The following is a 22,643-nucleotide window of genomic DNA, read 5'->3' as shown; positions in this document are numbered from 1 at the left end:
AACACTTTCGCAAGGCACTATATATATATATATATATATAATTTGATAAATTTGTACAGATCATGCTGCTTTTTGGACCTTTAATATTACCGATTATGGAGACATTGGATTACTCAAAACATTATACTGTAGGTCATTTAACTTTATCTTGACTAATATGTTTTTGACCAAGTCATTTTTTTTCACATTTATAAGTGGTGAACCCCCTTTGTGACTAATCTAATATAAGTTTCAGGCACCATGGAGGGATATTTTATCACATACATACCTGACAGTGAGGTTGGCCATTATTACAAAACCTAATTGCCAGTATGAGAACAATTCTGTATAACAATAGCTTATAGTTACAATAAGATTCACAACAAGCTACTGACTGTTGACTTTATTATAAATTAGACTTCCTTAGTGAAGCCATATTTAAATGGATATAAAATTAGGTTCATTGTGACCGGTTACCTCAAAATCCAAAAGTGAAAGAAACTACTCAAACAACAAAACAAATGTAAATGTTTTTACTAGTTGAAGGAATTCTCAACATTGCCATATAAAAGTAAAACTAAACATCGGGTTTTCATAGGCATATATGTCAGCACTACTGTAGATTAAAACATACAGAATGGATACAGAATCATCAAGCCTTAAGTTTACTTTTTTTGAGGGATGCCATTCAAGTTACTCTTCTCAAGAAAAGGTAAATCTGGATTTTTATGTAACATTTTTAACTCAAAGGCATTCACATCATATATAACTACTGTGTAATAACCCCTTAACTCAACCGTAAATGTTTACAGAAAAAAAACAAAAAACAACATGGCTGGGCATTACTATGAAACATTAATCTACAGATTTTCTCTAACTTTCATAAGGATATTTAAAGCAAGGTCAAAATAGGAGGAATGACAGGATTTACTATACATTCTTGTGAACTGTACTGTGGATCATTAACATCTCCAACAGCTTCATTCATGCAAATATGCCTATAATTCCACACATCATCTAGATTACATAAATTTAATTTACATCACTGAGTACTGTACAAAGAAAAATTAGTGAGCAGTTCACAGAACTGTAGAACAGAGCAGATTGCATGAACATTAACAGACCAATTCTGAACTAGGGTAAAACACCAATATCATATTTCAAAGTGGATAAAAGCAGCTATGCTTAAGTAAAAACAGCAATGAATTGTATATACAGTTTATCTTAACAAATAACGTTCAGAAAACTGAATGATTTTGAATAACCTGCATTGCAGGAAATGGAGTCATCAGTAATTTGACCTTCATTCATTTACTGAGCTTTGAAAGTGGGTTGGTGATTGGGACTGAAGAGATTCTGTAGTAGCAGCACCATGAGTCTTCTGATGTTCCTCCAAAAGATTTAGAAAAGCAAAGGCTTTGTCACACTCTGTGCATTCATAGACCACTTGTCCTACATGGGTTTCTTGATGCTTTTGCAAATGAGCAAACATGGTGAAGGATTTATAGCACATATCGCACCGGTACTCTCGGTTGTCCTCACTCAGGCTTAGATGTTCAGCATGTTTTCTTTTATGTTTTGCAAGATCATTTGCTGTAAGGTAGGTTCTGCTGCATATTGGGCACTGGTGTTGCCTTTTTGCATCATGCATTTTACAGTGAGACACAAGAGCCGGCTCTGTTTTAAAGGATTCTGAGCACACTTCACACTGGTAAGGGCGTTCACTGTGTATCTGCTGGTGCTGTGTAAGGTACCGTTTCTTGGTAAAGCCTTTTTTACAAACCAAGCACTTGAAAGGACGCGGATCCTCATGATGCTTTTTATGATGCTCCATTAAACTGCTATTGGAGGAGAACCGTCTTTTACAGATAGGACAAATAATGAAGTCTTCTCCAACATCAACCTCTTCCTCTTCTTCATTACCCGTTTGAAAACGAGTGCCTGAACTCTGCTTCTTGGAGGAAGAGACAGATGGCTCTGAACGGTGCTTTTCTGAAAAGGTGACATTTCTATTACCACAGTGGTGTTTGCGGAAAGCATCACTTCCAAGAAAGTTGTCTCCACATTCCGTGCATTCATACTGAGTAGCAGCAATCAAATGGCATTGTTCATGTTCATCAAGGTCTTTCTTAGTGGGAAAAGTCATATTACACACACTGCACATGTGAGAATGAACAGAGAGGTGATTTGCGAGGTCCAAAGCTTGGTAAAAACTCTCTGGACATATGGGGCACTGGTAAATTTTGTCACGCTTTACAGGTTCCACACGTATCATCTTTTCACTGGTAGGAAAGTTTGTGTCCTTGGAAGCTTTTTCATTCTCATGGCTTCGTAAATGAGTGAGAAAAAGGTGGTGGTGGGTGAAGCTCATGCTGCAATGATTACACTGATAAGATCGTGGTCCTGTCAACTGATGGCTGAGCTGATGCTTTTTCAGGTGTGAACCATGTAAAAAATGCTTGTTGCATTCAGGACACGAGTATGGTCGCTCTTTTGCTGGATTGCAGCCATGTTCTGAGAGCTGTTCTGGATCTGGAAATCTTACTTGACAAATTCCACAGCGATACTTGTACTGTTCAACATTACTTGTGATGGCAGGAGTCACTTGCTTTGTTTGAGGTGGTTTGGGGGGAATCAATGGTGGAAGCTCTTCTTGCTCTGTGTGCATCTTGCGATGCTCTGCCCGACTTGTTTTGCAGGAAAAGGTTTCATCACAAAGGTCACATGGAAAGTTTTCATCACGGTGGGTAACCATGTGCTCAGCCAATTCTGTTGAGCGTGTAAAGCTCAGGTGACACTTGGTACAGCGGTGAGGACGCTTTCTGATATGCGTTTGCTTGTGTTTGCGCAGGCTAAAGAGCGAGACAAAACCTTTACCACACATTTGACACTGAAACTCTGACTTATGGCACCGCTGATGCTGTTGCAAGTTCGCAAGCTGAAAAAAGCACTTTCCGCATTCTTCACACTCGAAGGGTTTTTCGCCAAGATGACATCTTTGATGATCCTCAAGACTTTCTGATGTTAAGAATGTTTTACCACAAACATGGCAAGGAAAGTACGGTGCTGAATCTGAGTCATTGTCGCTGTCATCTTCATCTTCAAAATTTCTGGAGTCTTCCTCATCTGATTCCTGACTTGCACTGCCAGAAGTTTTTTTCAATTCGTTATCAGCAAGGGTTTTGATAAAATCCTCTTTGTGTTTTATTTTGCAGTGCTTCATGTATGACTTTTTTAACATATAGTTTTTGTCACATGGTTCACACCTATATACTTTAGGCTGCTCCGTTCTTGCTTTCACACTAGATTCTTTTGAGTTGGGTGCTTGTGCATGCAAATGAACCATTCTATGGTGAATGGTCAGGGCTTTAGCAGTCAAAAACCGCATCTTACAACTATTACAGGCAAAGGGACGATTGGGGTCATGACAGGATCTATGAATATCTAGGTCAGATGGAAAACGAAAACTCCTGAAACAAACTTCACAAGTATTATTCATCTTTTCATTATGTTGCATTTTCACATGTCTTTGCAATATACCAGCTTGAGCAAAGACTTTATTGCACACATGGCATCTGTGGATGTCTGATCTGCGCTCTTGATCCTCACGGCCATGTTCCTCCAAATGACTTATAAGTCTCAGTCCATCTGTAAAACTCTGATCACACTCAGAACACTGATACTTGTGAAAAGACACATCTCCTTTCTCGCCATCATTTTCCTGGTCTTGATCTTTACATGAAAATTTGGTCTGTAGTACTCCAGTTCCTGTTGTATTAGAACCCTTGTTAAACACTAGAACAGTGTCGTTTAAATCACCTGCACTTTCCATCGCAGACCCATTATTTGAGATAAGTGTGTGACCTGTACATTTTCTCCTGTGTTTCTCCATGGTCTTTCTGGTCCAAAAACCAACATGACATTTTGTGCAAGAAAGTGGGTACACTCCCTTATGTATGCACATGTGCATACCCAGGCTAGTGCTCCTGGAAAACCTCATGTTGCACTGTGGGCATTTAAGAGGCTTGACAAGGTCCGTGTTTGAACATGCACGTCGCTCCCGTGCATTTATCAGACTGCTGCTTTCTTGGTTCTGCCCATACCCCTCATCAACCTGCTCTTGCTTTATGACTTGCATGTGACTTGATACCAATTGCTGCTGATCATTATTTTGTGGCTGATCAGATCTATGCTTTGCTAAAAAATGCTGCTGGAGCTGCGAGAACAATAAAAACCGGTCACTACAGTTAGCACAGGAAAAACCTTTTATCTTGGTGGGGCTCTTGTCTTTATCCTTTACCTGTTGAGACGATCTGGATGATTTTGAGCTAATGACACATGTCTTCTGATGTACAGACAGTGCGTCCCGGGTAAACAGGTCACCACACTTATCACAAAGAATTTTTTCTTGATTTTCTCCCATTCCACTGCATTTAGCCAAGTGTCGTTTCAAATAGTCTGTTCTGATGAAATGCTCTCCACAGTTGGCGCAGCCATATGGTTTTTCCCCTGTATGAAGACGTACATGTACCTTCAGTTGTCCCGATAGTTTAAAGCGTCGAGGGCAATACTCACATTGGTATTTAAATTTATTCATATAGTGCACTTGTATACGTTGCAGAAGTTTGGATGTTTCTCTGCATGGTTGGGTTTGAACATTCCTGGCAGGCGGCACGCTTTCCTTTGAAAACTTTTTGCATCTGATTGTGATGTTGTGCCTCCTCAAAGTCTTTTTAGAACTGTAAGTTTTGCCACATCTTTTGCAGGGAAAAGGTTTATCGGTAATGTGGAGCATGGCCATATGGCGCTTCAGATCACTCGGAGTGGACAACTGCTTTGAGCAAACTTTGCATTGCAATGCGTCACCATCTTCCTGGGTTTTGCTTTGGGGACTTGTGCTCAAGCTGTCGAGACTTATCTTTTCAACTCGTACCTCAAGTTGTCGCTTTCCTCTGCAGCGGGCTTGGTGCAGTTTTAAATGATCATAGCGTGAGTAACAACTTTCACAAGTCTTACACCGGTATGGCTTGACCTCTGTATGAGTGAGAATGTGGCGTCTTAGGTATCTGGCCCTCAAGAATGATTTAGTACAAAATTTGCACTTAAATATCTCACCATTTTCTCCAGGAACCACAGTGAACTCTTTCTGATTTTTTACTTCAGCAAACATTGATTTAATTTTCTCAGATCCTCTTAAACTCTCCAATCTATGTTCCTTGAGCAAACCATCACAAGCTTCATGTTGCAAGTATCGATCCTCACTGTCAAACTTCTGTCCACAATGCATGCGTGCATATGCAGTTTCCTTTGAATGAAGAGATATGTGTCTCTGGAGGAAACTGCTAGATCTGAAACATTTAAAGCATTGTGGACATTGCTGCTTAAATTTGCCTCTCTCATTCGTTCCTTTTCTCATTTCAGTTTCACTTTTGTTCTGCTTGCCCTGGCACTGCTTTTCGTGACCATTTCTGTAGTTTTTTCTAGTAAAAATTCTCCCACATTTTCTGCAAGCAGGTTTGATCTTGTCTCCATTGCAGAGTTCAACATGATCTTTAAATTTTCTTTTCCTGTAAAACTTCCCACACTTTGAACAAGGCAAAACGGTCTTGGCCAAGTGGGCTTTCTCATGGAGTTTTAAATAGTTTGGAAAACTAAATGAATGTGGGCAGTATGAGCAATTATAGACTTTGTTGGTCGTTTTGGAAGGGTCTACATTATGTTCTGCCTGTATTTGTTTGGTAATTGACGTTTGTAATGGAGATAGTTGCTCCACTGTACATTTTTCCTGATGCAATTTAAGAACTTCCTTTCTATGGAAGTGCCTGCCACAAGTTAGACATGGAAAAGGCTTTTCACCAGTGTGAAGGCGGATGTGACGAATAAGTCCAGCACGACTTGAGAAATGGCGTTTGCAGAACTGACATTTGGATGCAGAAGGTCCAGGCATATGAGTTAAACAATGCTCACTAAATGTCTTTGAGTCAACGAAGGCTTCTTGACAGAGACCACATTTGTACTCTTCTTTGTAAATTTCTTCTGGTGAAGCTTGGTCCTTTGGAGGGAGAAGTTCCTTAAGTTTGCGTCTCCTCTCATGCACAGCCACATGTCGAAGCAGAAATACTGGAAACTTGAACTGCATTGGGCAATCAGGGCATTTAAGCATGCCTTTTTTTGGATGGGACTGTCTGTGTTTTAACAAATCTCCAATAGACGGCAGAACTTCCCAGCAGACTGAACACTGTACATTCCGCCTGTGCACATTTTTGTGAGCCATTAGGTGTCCATGCCTGGCAAAATTTTTACCACAGTCTAAACAGCGAAAAGGTTTGTTTCCTTTATGAAGTCGTAAGTGCTTTTTTAATGAGTCAGGTGAAGCGAAGGCTCTTCCACAGAAGCGACAGTATAAAGGAAGTCTTGCGTCTTTATCAGCACTTTCTTGGCTAGTTGGTCTTTCCACAGCAGAGCTTGAGTTTTTCAAATCAACAGCATTACCATGTTTGTGTTTGACAGCCTTTTTGTCACGTCCAAGCAATTTATGCTTTGCTAGATGACTGTAGTAACCAGACTTGCTTGAATACTCAGCTGGACAGAAAGTGCATTTGTACAGTGATGATTTTTGTTTGGACATAGATAGTGTCTCTGTCTCTTCTTTTTTGGTATTAAGTTCCTCTAACTCTTTTCTGTTCTTTACCTTTCCTTTGGCTCTGTAGAGTTTAAGCCTAATGCAAGTTTGCTTAATGTGTCTATTGCGGTTGCCGGCCACAGTAAACATATCTTTACACAAAGGGCATCGATACTTGTCACCAATCCTTCCTTTGCCTTTTTTCATGTATTCTTTGAGACACTGGTGGCGCAAATGACGCGTCCGATTGTAGGAGTACTTGAAAATGCGAAAACAGATTGGACATTTAAACTTTGGTGGAAAGTTGCTATCTGGAACTGAAGATTTTTCATGCTGGACAATCTTTTGAGAACACTGCTCTCTTTTATGTTTGTTAAGATTCCAGGTATATTTGAATGCTTTTTCACAGTTGTCACACTTGAAAGGCTTCTCATCCGAGTGTGATCTAAGGTGTGCATTCAACTGCGCTCTGAGCCTGAAAGTCTTGCCACAAACTTGACAATGCATTTGTTCCGGTGATTGGCTTGTCTTGCACACATCCATTAGTTTCACAAAGCAATTACGAAGTTCTACATTGGAGCCGCTCTTTTTATGGATTGATTCTGAATGATCTGCAGTCTGTAAAAAAGGGTCTAGTATCAAAGGTGTGCATGTTGCTTTACGCTTGTGACTTTGACATTTGTGAGCATTAGGAAAGTATAATCCACAACATTCACATCTATGATGTGTGACAACTCTGTGCTTCAGCACATGTTCTTCATAATAAGCTTGTCGAACAAAGGACTTGCTACAGTATCTACATATGAACTTGGCTTTATCCTCAGTTAGCACTTTGGTGTATGAGGGGGATGATTTTTTCTTGTCATTAAGCTCAACTTTTCCACAGATGTGTTGTCCAGCCAATGTACCACCAGTGAAGTACCTTTCACAAGAGAGACAATACTGAGACTTATGGAGAGAATGCATGAAGTGGTAGTGCTCAATTAGTTCATCTACACTTTGTGTTGATTCTTGGCACTCAAAGCAATGGTATTTTTTTCCATTACAAGTTCTTTTTTCAGTTGTCTTAAGGACAACAACAGGCTGCAGTTTTCTCTTTTGGGTCTTTAAATAAGATAAAGAATCTTTTTTTGTAATGGTACCATTCCCAGTCAGACAGTTTTGCTGTCCAGGATCTAGGGAGGTCTCGGACATTTGGTCTGTACTGAGAACTGGTGGATCTTCTGGTGCATCAATTCCCTCGTCCATCTTATTTTTAGATTCAAAGGCAGTGTAATTAAACAGACTGCACTCATTTACTTTGTTTACATGCTCAGGTTCTGGGTGATTCATTTCCTCAGTGTTCTGCACTGTACTTCTTAAACCAAAACAAGACTCAAGGAACCCAAAACTACTCCGCTCAACTTGTTCATCATTAGATGTAAAGAATTTCTGTCCTTCTAGCTGAGAAGAATTTCCATGGACCAATTTTGAAGATGTGCTTTTAGGATTGGGTTTGTTGCTTTCTGATTGACAGCCATCAATAGATTTATTTCCATGTCCAGATACCCCAATTGTCTCTTGAAAGTCAGGTTTTGAGGATTTGATTTTAGGACCTGGTTGATTGCTCTCCAATTGACAGCCATCAAGAGAATCTTTTCCATTGCCAGATATCTTAATTGTTTCTTGAAAGTTGGGCTTTGAGGATGTATATTCAGGATTTGGGTTCATTACATCTAATTGGTAGTCACCAAGTACAACTTTTCCATCACCAGAAATCACAAATGTCTTTTCAAGTTCAGGTTTTGATGATGTGTTTTCAGCATCTGAGGTTGTCCTTTCCAACTGGCAAACACTTAGTGAATCTATGGTTGGGGAAATGTTCTCATCCCCATTAGAAGTCAATGAAGTATCAACATTTGCATTATTTGAGGCACAATTGGAACCATCCTGAGAGGTACCAAACTCTTTGCAGTGATCCAAAAAACATTCCAAATCACAAGTCATTTCCCTTTCCTCAATTTGTCCATCTTTTGACAAAGGCACTGCACCATTCATATTGTCCAAACCTTGTACTTGTGTACATGGAACCTCTGCATTTGTAAGAAGTGACCCCTCACTACAGTCACTGCCAGTATGGTTTACACTTTCATTGCTCTCACCTGTGGTCACTGGAGGTCCAGTGTCCTGCTGTTGATTTATTTCACTCATACCTGCTTCCAGAATACTATGGCAGACCTCAGCAGAAGATAAGTGCATACTTGAATTCAGGTCTCCTTCCTCTGAAGGCTGACTAGCCTGGTTGCTACCCAAGGTAACATCAATGGATGAACTCAAATTGCAATCAAAATTTCCTTCCGTGTCAGAGCAGCTGCTAATATCTGAATATTCGACAAGACTAGCATTTGTCTCAAAAGCAGCTACTAATATTGCCTTGTCAGAATATGCTTCCAGTATGGATTCAACCTCTACTGAGTTAGGCAAGGGACAGGGTATCATGCTACCATTATTATCTCCTTCATCCCCTGGCTTCTCTTGTTCAAGGTCATCTGAACTCATTACATCTTGCCAAGATGATTCATAGCATGTGTGCTGCAGAGAACCAGACTCCAAGTCTTTTATGTCTGATTCAGCAATGTCTTGCAAATCCATCATGCTTGAAAAGTTCTCCTTCTCAATTAACTCTTCTATCTCATGAGCAAAGCTCTCGTCCGATTCCACTGGCATTCCATTACAGTCCATAGTTCCAATAGAATTTTCCGAGCTCTGATTAGAGAGAATCTGTGCTTGCTGAAGTGCTTTCCATGTTTGAGCCATCCTGGTGTTCTCCAAGGGCTAATTCTCCTAATTCTGAAAGACAAATGTCCATGTGATTACCAAAAAGCACGTTTATAAGTAAATATATGCAGTAAGAGAAAATGGAAAGCTCACCAGACTTATCCACTACATATCAGTGGGAACATTACAGCTGATCTGATGAAAGACCTGCATAAAGAAAGAGAAAATCCATTCAGAAATCAGCATACAAACCCATGATCACAAACAAAATCACTGTTTTCATGATCTAGTTATAAATGAGCAAAAGATCCCCATGTTCAAAGAAAAAAAACTAAATGTGCACATTACTACCAACTACAACAATGTAGTAGTACTGCAACACCATTTTGCCAAAACAGCAGCACTGATATAATGTGATCTGAAGGTAATGGAAGCATTAACTATGCAATCTAAGAGCTTGGGCAGCTTTTGCAGTTTGGGCTAGGTTTCACAAAAGTAAAGATTATCAGTGAAAAACCTTTTTTGCAATTTTGGAGTTGGACAAAGTGAGGTTTCCTCATTAAAAAGAAATTACAATACTCTAACAAATAATATTTAGTGGCCTACTCTACATGGAGGGGTTGCTACCTCATATTTAGATCACATGAGGACCAGTTGTAGCTGTTACTACTACCACCATTATGAAGAAAACCAAGAACAACAAAAGTACACTACATCATATAGGCTAGTGTTTTTCCAGTGCTTGAGTCAGGTGGGAAAAGAGCAGTGCTTGTTGGGGTACACAGCAGCAAACAATGTCAGACAGAGTATGGGGATGCCAGATAGCTTCGAGGAATGAAGCAGCACTGCCAGGCACCATCAAGAAACACCACATAACATTTTGTTGGTACTGAATCCATTTTGGTTCACTCAATTAAAAAGAAACATCCTTTCACAACGCACATTATGCATTTTCGAACCAAACTTTGGTACATTGCAGTTAATTTCAAAGGTATTTTTCAGGAAACAAGTAATGGGTTAACAACTTAGCCCAAAGCCAGAATCAGAAGTTTCTGAGAGTCAACATCTTATGTGGACATCAGCTTTAAGCAGTTTTACATTGCAAACAAGCCTCACTATAAACTGAAGAGAGAGCTTCAGGTTTAACAGGTCAGTTACTAGCAAAAAAAAATGCTCATGAAGTGCCGCCCGTGGTCTATTGAAATCTTCAGGTTTATCACCCAAGGTTGTAAAATCTTGAGGAGAAAGACTGGTTTATCTTATTGTGACCCAAACTGCTATACCTACAGTATCTAACAGAAGTGAGTACACCCCTCACATTTTTGTAAATATTTTATTATATCTTTTCATGTGACAACATTGAAGAAATTACACTTTGCTACAATGTAAAGTAGTGAGTGTACAGCTTGTATAAGTGTAAATTTGCTGTTCCCTCAAAATAACTCAAAACACAGCCATTAATGTCAAAACCGCTGGCCACAAAAGTGATTACACCCCTAAGTGAAAGTCTCACAGACCTGTAACTTCTTTTTTTAAGAGGCTCATCTGTCCTCCACTCGTTACCTGTATTAATGGCACCTGTTTGAACTTGTTATCAGTATAAGAGACACCTGTCCACAACCTCAAACAGTCACACTCCAAACTCCACTATGGCCAAGAAAAAGAGCTGTCGAAGGACACCAGAAACAAAATTGTAGACCTGGGAAGGCTGAATCTGCAATAGGCAAGCAGCTTGGTGTGAAGAAATCAACCGTGGGAGCAATTATTAGAAAATGTAATACATACAAGACCACTGATAATCTCCCTCGGTCTGGGGGGGGGGGGGGGTGTGTTAATGACCTGCAGAGAGCTGGGACCAAAGTAAGGCTACCATCAGTAACACACTACGCCGCCAGGGACTTAAATCCTGCAGTGCCAGATGTGTCCCCCTGCTTAAGCCAGTACATGTCCGGGCCCGTCTGAAGTTTGCTAGAGAGCATTTGGATGATCCAGAAGAGGATTGGGAGAATGCCATATGGTCAGATGAAACCAAAATAGAACTCAACTCGTCGTGTTTGGAGGAGAAAGAATGCTGAGTTGCATCCAAAGAACACCATACCTACTGTGAAGCATGGGGGTGGAAACATCATGCTTTGGGGCTGTTTTTCTGCAAAGGGACCAGGACGACTGATCCGTGTAAAGGAAAGAATGAATGGGGCCATGTATCGTGAGATTGAGTGAAAACCTCCTTCCATCAGCAAGGGCATTGAAGATGAAACGTGGCTGGGTCTTCCAGCATGACAATGATCCCAAACACACCGCCCGGGCAACGAAGGAGTGGCATCGTAAGAAGCATTTCAAGGTCCTGGAGTGGCCTAGCCAGTCTCCAGATCTCAACCCCATAGAAAATCTTTGGAGGGAGTTGAAAGTCCGTGTTGCCTAGCGACAGTCCCAAAACATCACTGCTCTAGAGGAGATCTGCATGGAGGAATAGGCCAAAATACCAGCAACAGTGTGTGAAGACTTACAGAAAACGTTTGACCTCTGTCATTGCCAACAAAGGGTATATAACAAAGTATTGAGATGAACTTTTGTTATTGACCAAATACTTATTTTCCACCATAATCAGACAATGTGATTTCCTGGATTCTTTCCCCCCATTCTGTCTCTCATAGTCGAAGTATACCTATGATGAAAATTACAGGTCTCTCTCATCTTTTTAAGTGGATGAACTTGCACAATTGGTGGCTGACTAAATACTTTTTTGCCCAACTGTAGTTCATAAGTTGGAAGTGACATTCAGTTCCCAAATAAGCTTCAGTTCCCAGAATATTCACAAGATGAAAATGCTGAAACCGTAAGAAGAGGAGAGACATGCACACAACAGGGTGACTAAAAGTGTATTGTTATGTGGCTCTTAAATTATTTGGCACCTGTTTTTTTCCCCTATATCCTTAATTGATTTTTTTGTTTGGATCCCCGGTAATGCTCTCGAAGTTTTTCCAACATAAGCAAGACCACACGGACAACAAATAAGGTAGATCACATGTGTAGAAGAACAAGTAATTGTACCGCGAATCAATATATTACAACCAGTATGTGGGTAACTAAAAGATTTACATGTGTGTGTAAAAGTGCACTGGGCACAATTGCCACAACTATAATTACCGGGAAGATTAAGAGTTACAGGTTTCACTAAACTAGGGGAGAACTCTGATCTTACAAGCATGTCACGCAGGTTACTTTGACGTTTAAAAACCAAACGAGGGCCATCTTTAAATATGAGACAACTAGGAATCGCTAGAAATGATATGCCAATCCTTGTATAAAACCTTACGGAATTCTACACCCAATACTGAATATTTGACCAAACAAAATGGACCATTGTCTGATTGTGTTTCATTAGACATACCACATTGGCACTGTGTCTGAGATGTATTAGCGACTTTTCTCTTAGCTTCTTCCATCCATTCCCTACGATAACCACGACGTAAGAATCTTGAAGTCAAGTCATCAGACCATCGAGAGTAAGAATCGTCCGCACTACACACTCTACGTACACGCTTAAATTGGCTAGTAGAGAGGCTTTTAATAAGAGGTTTTGGATGAAAACTATCACCTCTTAAAATCACATTACGACCTGTTGGTTTACGAAACAACTCAATTTGAAGTTTACCCTCAGAAATGTTCACCTTTACATCAAGAAAACTGATGCTCTCTGTGTTACACTCCACAGTGAACTTCAAGTGCTCAGTTCTAGAATTGGCAATCAACAAACCGTAACAGTTCAGTGGGTGTAGAATTCATCATCATAAAGACATCATAAATACACTGTGTAAAATATTATCTCATATAATATTAAGATTCATTTACATGGAGAGGGCGGGGTTTATCACCTGTGCCTCACACGTCCTGAAAAGTGAAGCTGCGGGATCTTTGATTGCCCCCTGGTGGCTGGCTGCAGTACAGGTGATAAACCCCGCCCTCTCCATGTAAATGAATGGGACTTCAGTCAAAATAAATAAATATTAATTACGCTTCCAATTTTCCGAAATATGGTTTTGGTTATTTAAGCTAGTTATCATCACGCTGATATATGTTCAATTGTTTGTTCTTGTGATAAGTTTGATTTTTAGCTAGTAATCTGATGCTATAAAAACGGGGCGTGTCGTTATGGTTGATTGGGTCTGCGAGAGTTTGATTCCGCAGCTCCACCTCACGACACTACTGCGCAAACTCTGGCTCCAAACGAATCTCTACTACGCAGACTAACTTACTCACGATGGCAGCGGCCATACTGAGATGCTTTGGCTTCACTTTTCTATAGTGGAAGGACGTGGAGACGCGTCGTCCATCTTTTTTTACAGTCTTTGGTGACAACCCACAACCAATGAGAGAGCATGATACAGGGCAATGGAAGGTTCAGGGGGTGGACTCGTAGATCTGCAACAAGATATCAGCACGCATGGCTTGCACAAGCAACCAACTCTCCTTTAAATTATTTTTTATTTTTTGCTGCAAACCAACATACAGACAACTTGTATTGCAAGCTTCTTGTGGGCTACAGTATCAACAGGAAGAAATCCCATCTCGCAGGAGAACTGTCTAACAAGTGACCTTACGTTACTTCCTGCATCACTTCTTCCATGTGTTTGGCTGTGAAATGTAGTTTGTAGACCAGACAGAGTTGTTGGCGATGGTTCCTACTGAAAAGTTGTGTAAAGTGTGATGAGTGTGTCATCAATCCCTTGTGTAGTATGCACAAAAAACAAAAAAAAACTAGATGGTACCCCAGACAGTCATGCAGTGTGGTAAGAGCAGCAATCTGACGTCTTTGAAAATCGTGCAATGTGAGCCTGGGATAAGAAGCAAAGGCAGAGATGGCTAGCTGATCCTGTTTGGCCATTTTTCACAGATTTTAGTTCCAACCCTAAAAAACATGGCTGCCTATAAAATGCAAGTAATTCTGAAGACTTTGTTGGGGTGTTAGGGTTGGAACTAAAATCTGAGAGACAGTGGACCTCCAAGAGCAGAGTTGCCCATTCTTTAAAAGGTACCTTGTTAAAAAAATAATCTTCAGCCACTCCCAGGTATCCTTCGGAAGGCTATGCAGAACTGCACAGAACATGTAGAACAGGTGTTGCAACCCGAATTCTGGGAAATGTTGGGACTTTTCAAATTTTTAATAAAATGAAAACTAAAAGACTTTCAAAATCACATGAGCCAATATTTTATTCACAATAGAACATAAGCGTTTAACCGGAGAAATTTTACACTTATCCACTAAATGAGCTCATTTCAAATTTGATGCCTGCTACAGGTCTCAAAAAAGTTGGCACGGGGGCAACAAAGGGCTGAAAAAGGAAGACATTTTGAAAAGATTTAGCTGGAAGAACATCTTGCAACTAATTAAGTTAATTGACATCAGGTAACATGTAACATGATTAGCTATAAAAGGGATGTCTTAGGCAGAGAATCTCAGAAGTAAAGATGGGTAGAGGCTCTTCAATCTGTGAAAGAGTGCATAAAAAGATTGTGGAATACTTTAAAAACAACGTTCCTCAATGTCAAATTGTAAAGGTTTTGCAAATCTCATCATCTACAGTGCATAACCATCAAAAGATTCAGAGAAACTGGAGAAATGTCTGTGCGTAAGGGATAGGGCTGAACGATATATCGTTATCGTATCTATATCTAGATATGAACTTTCAAGATATTACTATCGAAAAAAGCAACGATATAGACGATATAGATTTCCCCTCTCCGCGCTCGCCCCGCCCTGCATACAACTCTGGCAGTCACACAACGAACATCAGTTTTACGAGTGCCCTTGAATGCACCGCTAAAGACAGCGCGCACACACTACAGAGACAGCGGAGAAATTAAAAAGAAAGAAAATGAGTGCTGGAGATAATGCGGCCGGTGGTAGTGCAGAATCTGACTTGGTGCCAAAACATAAATCATCTTCCATTATTTGGAGGTATTTTGGATTCAGAAAAGACGATGTAAACCAGAGTGACGTGTTGTGCAGGTCGTGCTTAACAAAAATTGCGACTAAGCAAGGTAGCACAACAAACATGTTTCACCACCTGAAACAACACCATCGCGTGCTGCATGAAGAGTGCATGACAATGAGAGAAACACCGGGGACTTCTCAGTCATCCCAAAATAATTCAGCGCAGCCCTTCAGATACAAGGCGATTTGCGCTATGCTCGCCAGAGCGAAGTAGGCGGAGTTTTCAGAATTTTTAGGGGGAGTACTATACGTCTAGTCATTGGATTGTGGTTCCACCTTTCGGTCAGCAGCAAAACATGTATCTGTCCCGTGCTAAGAAGCGAGCGATAGCAGTAGCCCTGCTAGAAATAAGAAGAAAGAGAGCAGCAAGAAAGAAGAGGCTGTGGGTGCATGAAACCCTGAGGTCCCTATACGACCGCAAACTTGTATGGTATAGCTCTGGAAATTCAGACACACAGAGAATCAGCTGTTCATCCATTTTGAGTTCGGCGCTTGTTTGGATGCCCCGTTTCTATTGGCCGCGCGGGGAAACGTCACAGAGCGCAGCGGCAAAAGTTGAACTATTTTGAACTTTGACCGCGGCGCGCGCGCAAGCTCGCCGCTGGTGCGCTCCGCTGCGCGTGCGCTTTGGTCGGCGCAGCAACTAACCACCCTCGCGCAGCGCAAGCCATTGAAATGAATGGGTTTCATAGCGCAGCGCATGCCGCGTCCTGTGTGAAAGGACCTTTACGCCGTACGATTCGACGTCCACCAGTGAGTTCTTAAAAATAAAACTACACTTTCCAAATTTTTTTGTATTATGATGTTTTTATTTTTCTGAGAAATGCTTGGTTTTCACCGAACGCGTAGTCATATCGTATCGTATCGATATCGAGATATCTGGCATGAAAATCGAGATATGAAATTTTGTCCATATCGTTCAGCCCTAGTAAGGGACAAGGCCGAAGACCTTTGTTGGATGCCCGTGGTCTTCTACATAGAAAGGGGAAGTCGTGGCCTAATGGTTAGAGTTCGAGTCGCAGGTCCGGCAGGAATTGCAGGGGGAGTGAATGTACAGCACTCTCACCACCCTCAATACCACGACTGAGGTGCCCTTGAGCAAGGCACCGAACCCCCAACTGCTCCCCAGGCCCCGCAGCATAAATGGCTGCCCACTGCTCTGGGTGCGTGTTCACGGTGTGTGTGCGTGTTCACTGCTTTGTGAGTGCACTTTGGATGGGATAAATACAGAGCACAAATTCTGAGTATGGGTAACCATACTTGGCCACGTCACTTTCACTACATCACTCTTCGGCATGATTGACATTGACATTTCTAAATGATTAGTAGGAATACTTCCAGAAACCACTGTCGGTAAAACACAATCCACCGTGCCATCTGCAGATGCCAACTAAAGCTCTATCATGCAAAAAGGAAGCCATATGTGAACATAGTCCAGAAGCGCCGTAGTGTCCTGTGTGCCAAGGCTCATTTAAAATGGACTGTTTCAAAGTGGAAAAGTGTTCTATGGTCAGACGAGTCCAAATTTGACAATCTTGTTGGAAATCACAGACGCCATGTCCTCTGGGCTAAAGAGGAGGGACACCTTCTGTTCAAAAGCCAGCATCTCTGATGGTATAGGTGCATGGGTGCATATGGTATGGGCAGCTTGCATGTTTTTCACTATGAATGCTGAAAGTAAAGGTTTTAGAGTAACATATGTTCCCCTCCAGACGGCGTCTATTTCAGGGAAGGAAAGGTATTTCAGCATGACGAGGCAAAACCACATATTGCAGCTATTACAACAGCATGGCTTCGCAATAGAAGAGTCCAGGTGCTGAATTGGCCTGCCTGCAGTCCAGATCTTTCACCTATAGAGAACACTTGGTGCATCATTAAACGAAAAATATGTCAAAGACAACCACAAACTCTTCAGCAGCTAGAAACCTATATCAGGCAAGAATGGGACCAAATTCCAACACTAAAACTCCAGAAACTCATAACCTCGATGCCCAGACGTCTTCAAACTGTTTTGAAAAGAAGAGATGCTACATCATGGTAAACATGCCCCAGTCCCAACTATTTTGAGACCTGCACCAGGCATCAAATTTGAAATTATCTCCTTGTGCATAAAATTGTAAAATTTCTCAGTTTAATATTTATGTTATCTATGTTCTATTGTGAATAAAATATTGGCTCATGTGATTTGAAATTCTTTTCGTTTTCATTTTATTCAAATTTAAAAAAACGTCCCAACATTTCAGGAATTCGGGTTGCACTTTGCTACTCCACATCCAGGGATGGCACAATGTTTTGTGTTCCCCATATCTTACTCCTGTTATTTGATCACTAACTAAAACAGTTTAGGAAAAATTGGCTACATTTACACAGTGTTTGGGATTGACAACCATGTTTACTAAGACAAGTGACTCAAACTCTCCTATTCAGACAACAGTTTACATCAAGTAAACAGAACAATGTGTGTTCTAGAATAGGCTTAAAATATCAAACATATTTGATACCTTCCAACTGGATGGAATCCTAGTCTGAAAAAAAAAAAAACAACAAGAAAATAAAAATCCAACCAATACTCAGAGATTTTCTGTGAAATCTGTCATCTAAGACCAGGATCAGCAGAATAGCTCTGACTTTCAACAACTAGCATTGACCAGAGTTGGATGAGCTGCAAAATGGGGCAAAAATCTATGCAAAAGTTTTGTAGCATATTCCAGCCTTTAACTTACAGATGGCAAGCTTCCAATGCTTTTTTATTTATGACTTGATATAAGGTATAGCATTTGGGACATACACAGACCAAAAACTGAAAACAAAAACTGGTTCTTAACTGAAGAAACAGAGTAAAACAAACAAACAAACAAACAAAGCCTTCAGTTTTCTGCTAGGCTTCCAGTTGTTGTAAACTTGAACTTCTTGATAATGCATGTACTTTTAAACAATTTGCCTCTGGATAGGTTTAAGGTGAACTGGGTGCCATGCACACACAATTACATGCAGCACAAAGCACTGATGGCAAGAAGTGTGATTGCAAATGTCTCAGAGCTAGGCCTATTTTTCAGGCAATGATTAAACCAATAAACAGATGCTAATGTTGAATTTACTAATTAAAATTAAGTATTTTACTCATTTAAAAAAAATATACAAAAGAAATTGTTCACATGAGAGGAACAGTTCAGACCAGGGGTAGCCAACCCTGCTCCTGGAGAGTTACCTTGATGCAGACTTCAGATTCAAGTTCAACCCTGCTCCAACACATATGTGCTGGTAGACAGCATGTTTGTCACGATCAGATCCTTCCATGATTTTTCTGGAATGAGTCAAAGTCTATTCTTTCCTTCGCCGTTGACTGCGTGATTGAGTTGATAAATGTAATCAGCTGCAAGGTGGGTTAACTGGTTTGGGGTAAGAAAAGAAATCACGCACCTTAAACAACTTGAGTAGTTGGCTCAGAAGCACTTGATTAGGGCTTGATCTAAACTCAAAATACAGGCCTAGACCAGAGGTTCTCAAACCTGTCAAACAACCAATTAAAATGCAATAACACATACAGCAGTGAATTGTATTTTATATATTATGCAGCACAAACGTCCGTCTGTGTAACAAACTATGTGCATATTTCCATACAAACTATATTCATGTTCATATGCCCAGACAGTCAACAGTGAGAGGTTTTTGGAAACACTGTTTTGTACTCATTCATTCACAAGTCTGCTGCGGTTTGGTCCATTGAATGTGCAGCTAACTCTGCCGGTCGAGAAAGACGAGCTGCATCAAGAAGGCGAAACCTCGCACTCACAGGTCAAAACCTATGACATTATTCTACTGAATGAAAGCTAAGGTTTATCCAAAATGTCGCTAGAACTTTGTCTTACAAAAAGTCAGAGAACACTGCAACACTGGTTCGTGCACCCCTGTGTGTGTGTGTTTCTGCGTGTGTTTGCCATGGAAGTCTGACTGATACGAGTGCACTTGAAATACGAAGTAGAGCCAAGCCCAGATTGAATTTCCTTCCGGTCCAGAGTCCGGACTTTGAGAAGGACATTCTAATTCAGTCCACTGCAAGGGTTCCGCCAACAGTGGGCACTTGTACAACACAGACATAGGGAAGGGCACAAAAAAGAAAAGTGAAACGCACCCTAGTAGGTATGTCACATAACCTGCTTTCCGGAATACCCCCCAAATATAACAAGAACAATTAACATGCAGCACAATAATAGAGTCCGGTTTAAGCATGTGCAATCCATCTGTCCAAACAGAATGAGTATGAGTGAAAAGGAAAATGTCCAAACATGCTGTTCCTGTTGGATGAAACCAGTCATATTGACTCGCTGTTCCCTTACATAGATCAAGGAGAGATCGAGCAGCATAGAGCAGTGAGTGCGAATATGCATTGGGTCACAGCTGCCCCTGCAGGCATAAATCCCACAGCTATTCATTCACCGTGCAGTGAAGCAGCCTTATAACACTACAAACCACCAACACACAAAATAACGTAGAAAATTAATCCAAGAATGTACATAATTGCTGTGTATATTATGAAACTGAGAAAAGGAACAAAACTTACAACACAAGCACTAGGGCTGGGACGTTACGCTAATCTGCTGATTCAATACTATCCCGACACTTGTGTGCTGATTCAATATATATTGCGATCATATAACTACTGCGATGCGATATTACAATTTGTGATTTTTGTTTGCTTATTAAAAGACCAGACTAATAGAAAATACTTGATCATACCCTAAAAGAAACTGTATATGAGTCATAGTAACAAAAACAACACATCACATCTTTCTGAACTTTTATTTCAGGAGAATACACAATATGATGCTTTTTGCTTTCTCTGAAGTGCTCAGTAATTTACTCAGTGTCATATCCAGTAGGGCTGGATCAGAATATTCAATTATTCGAATATTCGTTTGGCGGGTTGGCATTCGATTTTTAAATTTGAGATTTGAATATTCTTTTTTTTTTTTCCTCGAACACCTGGCATCCCCCTCGAAATGGTTCTCATTCACGCTTGAATATGAATCGCCCATGAGTGAACGTCATGATTCAGTTCATCTGGAAGAGAAGACAAAAAAATGCCGAAGACCTCAGCTGTGAGGGAGCACTTTAAATTGAGTGAGGACAAGACAAAGGCAGTGTGCCAAATATGCGATTTGAAACTGGCCTAAGGTACCACAACAGCACATCAAGTTTGAGTTCTGCAAGTAGTACGCCTATAGTAGCCTATATTGGTGGTGTAAAAAAAAAAAAATTGTTTTTATCCGCCATGTTAATCAGTAATTTTACACAGTATAAAAACGTGCACTTAATTTGCTTGGAAAATACTTGCGAATAACAGAGAAAAGAGAGAGAGAGATAACAGATGCCATAGTGGATTTAAAGGATTAGTTCACTTCTAAAAAAAACTTTTGCTGATAATTTACTCACCCCCATGTCATCCAAGATGTCCATGTCTTTCTTTCTTCAGTCGAAAAGAAATTAAGGTTTTTGATGAAAACATTTCTCCATATAATGGACTTCAATGGGACCCAAACGGTTCAAGGTCCAAATGCCAGTTTCAATGCAGCTCGCCTTGCTCTGTTCTGTGATGCGCGTTCGTGACGTCACGTAATACGCAATGACGTTGAAAAGGTCACGGTTGACTTTGACCCAGTCAGTGTTTACAAATGTGCGGAAGGAGGACCATATACACATATTCAAATGTCTTTGTGTCAGTTTATCGTTTAAAATGCCCATTTCGTGTGCATATCCTGGGTGTTTTAATATTAAAAAGCCTAAAAGAAAATTTTGGATTTTACATCAACCGTGACCTTTTCAACATAATTGCGTATTACGTGACGTCACGAACGCGCATCACAGAACAGAGCAAGGCGAGCATTTGTGCTTATAAAACTTTATTTATTTTTGAAATGACCGATCGTTTCGCTAGATAAGATCCTTATTCATCGTCTGGTATCGTTTAAAGCCCTTTGAAGCTGCACTGAAACTGTCATTTGGACCTTGAACCGTTTGGGTCCCATTGAAGTCCATTATATGGAGAAATGTTTTCAAAAACCTTAATTTATTTTCGACTGAAGAAAGACATGGACATCTTGGATGACATGGGGGTGAGTAAATTATCAGCAAAAGTTTTTTTTAAAAGTGAACTAATCCTTTAATCGCTATATGAGACCCATTAATTTAGAAATATGAGCTGTCTAGCCAGCCTAACGTTACCTTGTTCTGTTTAGCCTATTACAGTTTGTTTTATTCTATAAGGAAATTCATTTAATTTTATTTAAACTGTTTATTAATTAAAATGTGTGATGCTGTTATTGAAAAGTATGCTACAGTGTTCTTTATTTATTAGAGTTCGTTGAACTTCGTTCATTTATTTTTCATTCTTTTATTTAAATAGCCTATCCTTTACAGTGTCAGTAATTACTGTGCTGCGAATTTCTGATTTGGGAGTGATTGGTTTGTTAGAAAAATGTTAAGATATCTTATTAAAAGTATTGATCTTAGTCTTAACAGACCTGTGTGTTTTGTATCACTAGTGCAGTGTCCGTTCTCGGAGCATATAAGCCCTGCCCGCATGAGGCACACCGCTTCCGGCTCGCGCTGTTCTGTAGTTTATTAAAAGTTTATTAATTCTGAACGTGTTGCGTGTCCATATTGCACCAAAATGTGACACTGCACTTCCTTGGTTCCGCAGCAAAACACCTGCCACGCGTGAAGTCGATTGGATGAATGTTTCGACATCATAAAAATGCAAACAGACACACAGAGATTCCTGCCTTTATTAGAGAGAAGAATATGTTCAGCTGAATTGTGGGTCTGTTGCGTCGCTTCACTGGCGTTGCTTGTGGCAGAAGTTGAAAACTTTTCAAGTGCCAACGCAGGCGTCAGCCAATCATATTGCCTTATGCAAATACCCTAGCGCAGACTCTAGCCAATCCCGTTCATGCAACACCAGAAAAGTATGTGATTGGCTGTTGTCACTATGAATGGGTGGAATCTCTGCCTTAATAGACAGTTGTTTATGGTTGAAAATGTAATTTTCAATGCCATGACCCATGCTCTGAACCCCAGACAGCAGAGTTGCCCCAAATCCTGTTTTGTAAAACAGGTATAGAAAATGTAAAGAAAAGCTCCAGATAAACGATAAGGCCCAAGGTATGTGGACAGCCCTTTCTACTCAACAGGTTAGGTTATTCCAATAAACTCTCAGAGGACAAATCTTAATGCTGCTGCATACAATTACATAGTAGATTCAATTTCATAGAATTGCATAGAAGGCGTGCT

The 22,643-nt window shown here is 40.4% G+C and overlaps 1 protein-coding gene across 1 annotated transcript in view; it reads right to left on the bottom strand.

The window, feature by feature from the left end:
• Positions 1–502: 502 nt before the first annotated feature.
• LOC306878494 (uncharacterized protein) overlaps positions 503–22,643 on the bottom strand; it is a 43,631-nt gene continuing 21,490 nt past the window's right edge. The window contains exons 3-4 of the mRNA XM_079430909.1: positions 9,512–9,565; positions 503–9,430 (exon numbers count right to left, since the gene is read on the bottom strand). Coding sequence (XP_079287035.1) covers positions 1,283–9,397 — 8,115 coding nt within the window. The 5' untranslated portion in view covers positions 9,398–9,430; positions 9,512–9,565 and the 3' untranslated portion in view covers positions 503–1,282. The remainder of the gene's footprint in view (positions 9,431–9,511; positions 9,566–22,643) is intronic.

This window comes from Barbus barbus (assembly GCF_936440315.1).
Source record: "Barbus barbus genome assembly, chromosome: 12".
NCBI classification, from domain to species: domain Eukaryota; kingdom Metazoa; phylum Chordata; class Actinopteri; order Cypriniformes; family Cyprinidae; genus Barbus; species Barbus barbus.
The sequence above is the reverse complement of the archived record's forward strand: the minus strand, read 5'-3'. Positions and strand labels throughout refer to the sequence as shown.